Here is a 10,709-nt window from a genome sequence, read left to right on the forward strand (position 1 = left end):
ACAGAATTTTCATTTTAATAAAAGTAAGGTCTTTTCGAGTTATTGTTCTCTAATTTTGTTTTCTTAGTTTACTACCTAAAATGATCAATTTAAAATTGATTACATCGGCAAATATAAGATAAAAAATAAAATAAGGTAATGTCAAGGTAAACGTCTTTTAATTTTATCAACAAAAAAGAAGTCTTAAGTGATATTAAAAAATGAGTAATTAAGTCTTGAATGTTATTAAAAAAACTAGTATATTTTGCTAATCTGAGATTAACTGAGATCTGAGATTAAAATTTTAACTTACTTAGATTCATAGAGGGCCATTTAAAACAAATTTTTAAAAAAAAATATAAAGTGACTAATGCTAATTTAAATCCCATGCTTACAAAAGATTTAGCAAACAAATATTTACAGTGTGCATCAATTATTATTTTAGATTTTGTGTGAAAATAATTCACAGTAAACACACACACATAAAGAAATGTTTATTTCAATGGTAATAAATAAAAATAAATAAAGTAAATACAAGTTATTAATAAACTCTCTTTCATTCAACTTTTTTAAACATTTATGCAAACAACAATGAATATAAATAATGAGAGAAAAAAATCAAAGAAAAAAAGTAAATATGGCTTGAATTATGATAATTCTATAAATTCAATAACAAAAGATTTAACAATACAACCTGGATAAAAAAATTATTTTCGTTTCTTTGAAAAAATTGCCACTTTATTTCATTTAAATGTAGTAATGATGTTAAGTAGGGATGATAATAATTTAAAAAGTTTTATGGTAAATTGTATTTTAATTCGCTTTGCTAGTTTTAACGTGGAAGGCAAGTTAGTTAATATCAATTGTTTTTGGCACATTGCACGCATGAAAATTAAAAAAGTGAAATAATGCAGCAGAAGTTAATCATCAATTTTCTATGTCTTAGTAATCCTTGCTTAGAAATTTTTTATTTATTTAGTTTTTGTTGATTTTTCATTCATTCTTTTCCAATTTTAAAAGTTTAATTTAGAAAAGTAATTTATAAATTAGTTTTATCTTTATTTGATAGATTTGTTAGAGTGATCTATAAATACTACTCTTTTAATTATAAATAAATATACAGCACATCAACTTTGTATTTACAATAATAGATGAAAATAATGTCTTTGACATACGGTACAAATATCATTTGCAAACAAATGCAAAAAATCATTGAAAAACTTCTGTAAAAACGAACATTTCTAATGCTCTTCTTATGAAAGTGTTTCTTCCTTTGTGTTATTTAATCAGTTTACAAGTAAAAAAAAAATTAAAATTATTTCTAATTTTCTTCAGATATAGATTTTAATCTGCTTAAAATAAATAAGTTAATTTGTTATATACATAATTTAAACTAAGGAAAAAATTTGATTTATATTACAGAAGTATTATTTAAATATTTTATACGAAAATTAATATTATCAATAAAACGTATGGCAATGAATTCTGAGGAATAATACATTTTAAAGTTCACTCTAAAAATAAGTTCTTGTTCATTCAATATAACATTCATCTAAAATGTTGCGTTGTATAGACAATTATTTCTAAATACTTTTCTAAATATAACTCTAACAAAACTTAACAATCATAGTTCAAGTAAAATACATACACTTCTTAATATATTCAGTATTTTGCTGCTTCGGAATGTATTTCAACATCAGCTGGGTTTTGATTTTCTGTGCCTGGCTCATTCGTCTTCACAATGGCTCGGAATCCATGGGCATCAGCTACGTATTCCACTTCACGATATATACCATATCCATCTGTGTAACCATAGGATCCTCTTTTGTTACCGTAATCATCTCCTTGCTCTTTCCGACTCTGAGTAGCACCACTTTCATCCTTCAGTTCATATCCGAAAATGTAAGGTTGAGGCGATTCATCCTGTTACAAATAAGAAAAAGAATTATATTATTCAGTTGAATATATAAGATAATTCTTGGCCATAGATGGCGCCACTGGAAAACAAGAACAATCGCATTCCCTCTGCCTAAACAGGCATACGTCAACAGCAACAATAAATAAGATATTACCTGATTAAAAAACTTCATTTGCTTTGAAAAATATATAAATATGAAATAACAGTCGATACGTTCCAAGCGCTCAAAAACCGGCGCCTGACATGAATTCATTGTCTTCAAGACTTGTCATTCACATCTGGCAAGTCTTGAAAATAGGCGCTTGTTTTTTCCTTTGATTACTTGAAACATGTCAACTGTTATTTCCTATTTATATATTTTTTGAAAGTGCTAAAGTTTTTTTTAATCAGTATTCCCTTTGCCCTTTTGCATCAGTATTCGAGTCATGGCGGCTCAGGGGATAGAGCACTCATCTCCCATTGAGGTGAACCGGGTTCGAATCCCGGCAATGGCTGGTCGATTCGAATTCAAACCCGGCTCACACCGATCACAGGGTTGACGTAAAATATCTTCAGTGAAAGACTGATCATGGGTTAGAGTTCCCTTTGCCAAGAGGCTAACCATGGGAGGTTTCTGTGGTTTTCCTCTCCATGCAACACAAATGCGGGTTAGTTCCATCAAAAAATTACCCATGAAAGCAAATTTCTCCCAATTCAAAAGATCCATTGCTTCTGAATGGGGTTCAAAATTACAGGAATACGGATTGAACATTAGTAGTCGCAAACTGAAAATTTCGGTCAGCTGTTCAACAACGCTTATTAAATAAAATAAAATCATTATTATTCAGTGTTTTTAAGTTTTTAATCTATTAGCCAGCTGTTTTTTCAACTATTGATCATTGCTTAATGAATGTTTAAGAATAAAATTTAAGATATTGGGTGTTCAAAATTTAGGTTCAACAGTTAGATTGGTTATCAATATGCGAAAATTTATTTGAAGCATATTTTGTGTAAAAGTATGGAGGGTAGTAAAAAACTATGTGTTGAGAAATTATTTATGGCTTTCCACAAAAAACTCTGTTCGTAATTTTTTAAAATTAATGAACTCTTGTGTTGAAGTTAAGAGATGTTAAAATTAAGCCATCTCTCTTTTTCCTGGGACTAGAAATTCAAATTTCTAGTGAGTACTCGAAATTGTTCAAAAGAGTCTCTCAAATGTATCCAAAGGTAGAGATATAACTTATCTTTGTATACCTATATATTGTCAAGTATATTTTCGAAAAATATACTATACGAATATTTTTGTTAAATTTAGCTTTTATATTTGTGTCTATCTGGCATTGAGTTAACGTTAGCATAGAAATAAAAATTTGTTCTTAATACAGAATTCTTGCTTTTAATTTAATTAAGTGGAAATCTTTTAAAATTTCATTGAAAAGTTTTAATATTTATTTTAAATTTATATGTTATTGTTATATTTTAAATTTCATTTTGTTTAATATGATTCAATTTTATTTGTCATACTGCCTTTAAAACTGCATTTGTACCTTTTTTTCTTTCTCTACATTAAAAATAACTCATTGTTGTTTAAAATTAAAGGATTTTGTGGATTTAGTCTAGAACTACCAGATAGATTTTAGTCTCTAGAACTACCAGATAGATTTTAACAAAATTAGGAATTAAGGGTTAGTAAATTAAAAAAAATCATTCTATTTCACAGATATGCAGACTTACAAAGTGTTTTTATGTTTGAAATAAAGTGATTGTTCTCAATCATTTAGCAACTCTGTTCTCTAGATTGATGTTGTAGGAAGATTACGATTTCCTATCACCTTCCCCGAAATGCCCCAGAGATGTTCAATAGAATTGAGGTCTGAAGTTCTGGCTGGCAAATTCATCCGACGATTGTCTTTACTTTCCAAAAAATCATCGATCACGTGAGCTTTATGCAGCTGGGTTTTACCGCCCAGTAAAATAAAAAAAGTACTTTCTGAAAATATAATCTAAGTTTCCGTGATCTAATCCCTATATTTTACTCAAATTAAAGTGTCTGTTTTCAAATGGAGAGGCGTGCTGCCATTCCGTAGGTAGTTGTCCTAGACCATCAAAGCTCGATGGTCATTGTTTGAGTGTGCAAATAGTAGGTCTTGGTTTGGCTCATATTTTCCTACAGAGATGGAGAAATTTGTTATCTTTTCTCCAATATTCAAATAATCTACTTGAGGAGATTTGGTGGTCTTCTCAGGTTTCATGTTGAAAGGCCTCTCACCCTTCTAGGTCTTTGAAAGACGAATAGGCAGGTCTCTACTCCATATATTATGTCTGACACGCCTCTGTGAGGGCAATTGGAACTCGCACCTTCCATTTGACATCCATCCAAGATATGAGAATGAAGTGACTGAACAATTGGGACACGGATCTCCTGAACAACTTTATTTTCAGTATGTAACTTCTCTATTTAAAATAACTGTGTGAGTCTGTATATGCATAAGAGAAAGCCATACTCACTATAACCGATTCGTTGTTAGATTCTTCAACCATTGTTTCATATCTTCTGACTCCAGCGAATGCTAGGCGTGGTCATATGCATGAATTAAAACTGTTGAATGATTATTTTTTGTTCAAACCAAATATCGTCGTATTTCAGAAAATCTGAACCAGATCTGAAACCAGTTTGAACTCCAGTGTTTTTTTTTAATAGAATTAATGTGGATCAGGGAATTAGTCTGAGATTGGAAGGAGACTAATACAAAAAACTGCAATTTTGCTTTTGTAAGATTAAAGTTTTTAAACGTTTAACACAAATTGCTAAAAAAATTACATTGCAGCTAAATTACATTACTTACAATATTTCAAAATAAAATAAATAATATGTAAAAAATATGTAGTTCTAAAAAACTAATGTATAGCTCTCAAGAAATTTTCTAGCCGACTTATCACACAAATATACAGGGTGTTTATAAAGTCCCGGACCCATTTTGATGCTTAATAACTCATAAAATAATAAAGATAGATTAAAATTAATAACACAAATGGTTAGATAGACTCAAAAAATTTCATGACCCTTGTCAATGAACTTCCACGTGTGCCCCCTTCGTCGCACGGTGAATATCAATCCATCTTCCTGGAAAATGGTCATTCAACTACGAACGATGATACCCTAATGAGGTGGTGCACCATCTTGTTGCAAAAAGACATGTGGCTGAAGCTCGTCTAGTTGTGGAAATACGAAGTTTTCCAACATGTCTAAGCATACGACTGATGAGACCGACGACTGATGAGACAGGAAGATAGATTGGGCGAGGAGGTCCAATTCCTTGGCCACCCAGATCCCCTGATATAACGCAGCTGGATTTTTTTCTTTGGAGATTTATAAAGGACAATGTTAACAGGGGGGATCGTGTGGAGCATTGATGACCTAAAAGCCAGAATTACAACCGCAATAGTCTCTGTGGATGCCGACATGCTTGCCGCTACCTGGCGTGAAATTGACTATCGACTTGATATTCTCCGTGCGACNAAATCAGTATTATTCGAGCTGTGGAGGCTCAGGGGATAGAGCGCTCTCCTCCCAATGAGGTGAACCGGGTTTGAATCCCGGCAATGGCTTGTCGATTCGAATACCGAACCCGGCTCGTACCCACCACAGTGCTGACGTAAAATATAGTTAGTGGTAGACGAAAATGGGTTAGAATCCCCTTATTGTCTGGTTAACCGTCCCAGGTTTTCTTGATTTTCCTCCCTGTGTAACGCAAATGCAGGTTAGTTTCATCAAAATGTCCTCCATGAAGGCAAATTTCTCCCACTACTTGATCCAGGAATTCCCTTGGGTTCTGCATGAGGTTCAAAATTACAAGGATATGAAGTTGAACATTGGTAGTCGTAAGCAGAAAATTTTGGGTGGCTGTTTAACGGCGGTTATGAAATAAAATCAGCATTTTCCCAACTGTTTTTCCAACTATTGATTAATTATTACTTAATGAATGTTTTAGAATAAAATTTTAAGTTATGGCGTGTTCAAATTTCAGGTTCAACAGTTAGGTTAAGATTAATTATCAATTGGTGAAAATTTATTTCAAGCATATTTTATGTGCGAGTATGGAGCGTAGCAAATAACTGCATTTTGAAAAATTCTTTATGGATTTCAACAAAAAACTCTGTTCATTATTTTTTTAAATTAATGAAATCTCTTATTGAAGTTAAGAGATCTTTAAATTAAGACACCTCTTTTTAATGGGACTTGGAATAGAAATTCAAATTTCAAGGGACAATTCGAAATTGCTCAAGTCAATCTCTCAAATGTATCCAAATATAGAGTTATAACTTAGTTTTATGTATATTTTCAAGTATATTTTCGGGGCCGGGATAGCCTGGTCGGTAGGGCGCTGGTCCCATGTCCGAGAGTTCGTAGGTTCGAACCCCGCCGACTGAAGACTCCCCGTGGTGACTGATGCACGTTGAATCTGTCGAGTCTCAAAGTCCTCCATGTTCCCATAACAAATCAATACCTCTGGGGGTACTGATCCAGGATCTGTGGATGATTGAATGGATGTATTAATGGGTCCGCCCTATAAACGGATGTGACGTGTGTGAGGCTGAAGTCGTATTCTTGGCCACAGATGGCGCCACTGAAAAACAAGAAAAGCACCCTCTGCCTTAAATTTGCTCGGTTTCACCAAGCAGGTTTGCTAGTGTTGCAAGTAGCATTAGAAACAACAACAGTATATTTTCTAAAAACATACTAAAAGGATAATTTTGGTAAATCTAGCATTTATATTTGTGTCTATCTGGCATTAAATTAGAGTTAGCAAAAAATTAAGTAAAAAAAAAATTCTTAATGCAGAATTATTAATATTAAAAATTATTAATGGTAATAGAAGTCATTTCTTTCAAAATATGCAATCTAAATATGAAAAATATTTTCTGTGTCTTTGGAAATAAATAAAAATAAATTAGAAGTAAGCTTCGAATTTTTTTAATGAAATTAACGGTTTTTTTAAGCACGTATAGAAATAAGTAGCAATCTGTCCTTAATTTTTTTGCTCATAAAATAAGAAAGAGATAAAATAAACAATAGCTATAAATCTAAGCCAATAAGAATTTAAAAAAAATAATTCTCTCGTGAAAACAAATTTTAATACACAAGTTTACATAATTTGATATCTCGTTTTTGTCTTTTCATCAAATTTTTTCTTGCTTTTTATTTCATCAAGTTGAAATTTTTTAAAATTTCATTAAAATATTTTTTATTTTACTTTAAATTTATATCTTATTGTTATTTTTTAAATTTCCTTTTGTTTAGTATGATTATTTTTCAATTTTACTTATCATACTGCCTTTAAAATTGCAATTGTACCTTTTTTTCTCTACATTATAAATAACTCACTGTTGTTTGAAATTAAAGGATTTTATGGATTTAGTCAAGTATTTCCATAATTATCACACAGATTTTATTGAAATTAGGAATTAAGAGTTAGTAAATTAAAAAAATATAATCATTCTATTTTCACAGATATGCAGACTTACAAAGTGTTTTTATGTTTGAAATAAAGCAGTTTAGAAAGCGATTGCTTTTAATCATTCAGCAACTCTGCTTTCTAGATTGATGTTGTAGGAAGATTACGATTTTCTATCACCTTCCCCGAAATGCCCCACAGATGTTCAATAGAATTGAGGTCTGAAGTTTTGTCTGGCAAATTCATCCGACGATTGTCTTTACTTTCCAAAAAAACGTCGATCATGCGAGCTTTATGTAGCTGCGTTTTACCGCCGACGTAAATAAAATAAGGGTCAACTGTACTTTCTTAATATATAAACATAAATTTCCGAGATCTAATCCCTATATTTTCCTCAAATTAAAGTGTCTCTTTTCAAATGGAGAGGCGTGCTGCCATTCCGTAGGTTGTTGTCTTAGACCATCAAAGCACGATGGTCATTGTTTGAGTGTGCAAATAGTAGGTCTTGGTTTGGCTCATATTTTCCTATAGAGATGGAGAAATTTGTTATCTTTTCTCCAATATTCAAATAATCTACATGAGGAGATTTGGTGGTCTACTCAGGTTTCATGTTGAAAGGCCTCTCACCCTTCTAGGTCTTTGAAAAACGAATAGGCAGGTCTCTACTCCATATATTATGTCTGAGACGCCTCTGTGAGGGCAATTGGAACTCGCACCTTCAATTTGACATCCATCCAAGGTATAAGAATGAAGTGACTGAATAATTGGGACACGGATCTCCTAAATAACTTTATTTTCAGTATGTAACTTCTCTATTTAAAATAACTGTGTGAGTCTGTATGTGCATAAGAGAAAGCCATACTCACTATAACCGATTCGTTGTTAGATTCTTTAACCATTGTTTCATACCTTCTGACTCCAGCGAATGCTAGGCATGGTCATATGCATGAATTAAAACTGTTGAATGATTATTTTTTGTTCAAACTAAATATCGTCGTATTTCAGAAGATATGAACCAGACCTGAACCAGATCTGAAACCAGTCTTGACCAAATCTGAAAATAATCTGAAGTTTGAACTCCAGTGTTTTTTTTTTTTTAAAAACAGAATTAATGTGAATTAGGGCATATGTCTGAGATTGGAAGGTGATTAATACAAAAAACTGCTATTTCGCTTTTGTAGGATTAAAATTTTCAAACGTTTAACACAAATTGCTAAAAAAATTACATTGCAGCTAAATCACATTACTTACAATATTTCAAAGTAAAATAAATAATATATAAAAAATATATAGTTCTAAAAAACTAATGTATAGTTCTCAAGAAATTTTCTAGCCGACTTATCACACAAATATATTTAAAAACCTACGTTAAACTAAAATAACATTGATTTTACTTGCAAAAAAGGTAAATTTTTAAACGTAAAATTTTGTCTGATAACTTAGAGATATTAACTTACGTAAGGAGCCGAATCATACTCAGAATTATGAGTTGCTGGAGCTACTTCCAATCTTTGAGGTGCCGGTAGATATCTTAATTTAGGTGCGTTTCCAGCTGCTGTACCGTATTCTGATGGACTCTGGTGTCTGCGTGGTGCATAGTCATGAACTAAACCATGTTCATTTGGTACTTCATCGTCATATTGGACTCCTAATGGCGGAGCAGAATAAGCTTGTTTAGGTGCTCTGTAGTCTCTCTTCGGTTTCAATCTAGGATATTCATTCTCAACTACAGAATTCGGTAAATGATTGGGTACCCTTTGAACAGGCCTTACTGAAACGGGTTCTGGTCTGTGGTTTTCTGGTTTTGGAACAATTGATTGGTGATAAGAAGCTGGTTTTAAACTTGATGAGAGTTTTTTAGATTCAAAACGTGGCACTCTTGCTGGTTTTGTTGGTTTACCGGGGGATACTTTTTCAGTGTATACAGGAATGTCATCTTCTTCACCTAACCTTTCGATTGGATTGCACACCACAATGGTGGTAAGTACGGAGAGAAATATAATCTGAAAATGCAATTAGAAACCAAGCTATACAACTTAAATTTCACATTGTTAGAAATTTCACAGTAAATATGGTTAAATAAATAAATGTTTTTAATTGTTATTTTTCAATATTCAAGCAAAACAGTCTCATAACTATAAATAAGATGGTATTCAAACTGTCAACTATGAGGAAAATCGTTTATTAACTGCTTTCACTTAATACAGTTAAACAAATAGAATTTTATCGCACCAACTAAGCCCACCCACTGAAGTCACTTAGCTCCTTGCAGATAGATGTATATTAAAGCCGAGAGGGTGAATCTGTCAACCTCATGACCGACAGATCGTCGGCTCGAGTGCCAGACAACAATATTCCCTCAGTCCTTTCAACACACGAGTTTCCAGTGTCTTGTATTCCAGTTGTGTCCTGGATTCTACAATGCCTATTACCTAACGAAAAACCTAGTTCCATTGTCCACTAAAATTTTATTTTACGCTTTTGAAGCTAAGCTAGTTGTAAATGGTTTAAAAACCATATAGTTTTGTACTCTTGGTATTATAACCATACCAGTTGCAAGCGGTTTCAAAACTGTAAAGGTAAAGAATGTTCTTAACCTTTAAACTTTGTGGTTAATTGGTAGGACATACTGCTGCCGGTTATTTTACTATAATTAATTTTAGAATGAAAGTTCTAATACTGTTAAAGTATATTAAAAACACTGGTAGGTTTTTTTTTGTAAAGGGTTCCATTAGATATTGAATATTTCCGCTTTCATTGCACTATAATACACTTAAACTTGGGGTTTTAGCACCAGGTATTTTAACACAAACCAGGTATTACTCTATTTTTTTTTAATTTTCTGCCTATATTATTACATGCTGCCGGAAATCAGTATTAAAAAACGTATGTTTTCTTCTAGATACCAACTTATCCACCATCCAGTTGAAGATCTTGCCAATGGGATTTGCGTGATTCGATTACTAAATTGTTATTGTTTGGAGAAAGTACTATACACTGAAATATAAATGAAAGTCTCATTTAAATGTTGGACTGGCTCTACTGATAAAGAAATGAAGTTACCTTCACCTGCAGAAGGTACTTTCTATCTCATTTTTAAAACCAGAATATATCTCCAAATTATTAATAGAATAAAACAAAGAAAAATAATAGACATATGAAAAAAAGGGGGTGGGAAATAATAAGTAAAAAAATAACAAACAACATTTTATTTAAAAAAAAAAAATGAATTGTTAATAAAAAAAACGGAAAAAAAAAGATATAATCTTTTCTTCAGCCCACACGATTATATCCGCAAAACAGAGTGCTTTCTGATATTGTATCAATAAAGCCAAAGCAAAATATATTAATACAATAGTGTGAGGAGCACTCAAAAA

The 10,709-nt window shown here is 31.9% G+C and overlaps 1 protein-coding gene across 1 annotated transcript in view; it reads right to left on the reverse strand.

Annotated features, from left to right (window-relative positions):
* Window positions 1-453: 453 nt before the first annotated feature.
* The window catches only part of LOC107452946 (uncharacterized), a 13,862-nt gene continuing 3,606 nt past the window's right edge, over window positions 454-10,709 (reverse strand). The window contains exons 2-3 of the mRNA XM_016069574.3: window positions 8,790-9,335; window positions 454-1,902 (exon numbers count right to left, since the gene is read on the reverse strand). Coding sequence (XP_015925060.2) covers window positions 1,642-1,902; window positions 8,790-9,335 — 807 coding nt within the window. The 3' untranslated portion in view covers window positions 454-1,641. The remainder of the gene's footprint in view (window positions 1,903-8,789; window positions 9,336-10,709) is intronic.

This window comes from Parasteatoda tepidariorum, chromosome 4 (assembly GCF_043381705.1).
Source record: "Parasteatoda tepidariorum isolate YZ-2023 chromosome 4, CAS_Ptep_4.0, whole genome shotgun sequence".
In the NCBI taxonomy this organism is placed as follows: domain Eukaryota; kingdom Metazoa; phylum Arthropoda; class Arachnida; order Araneae; family Theridiidae; genus Parasteatoda; species Parasteatoda tepidariorum.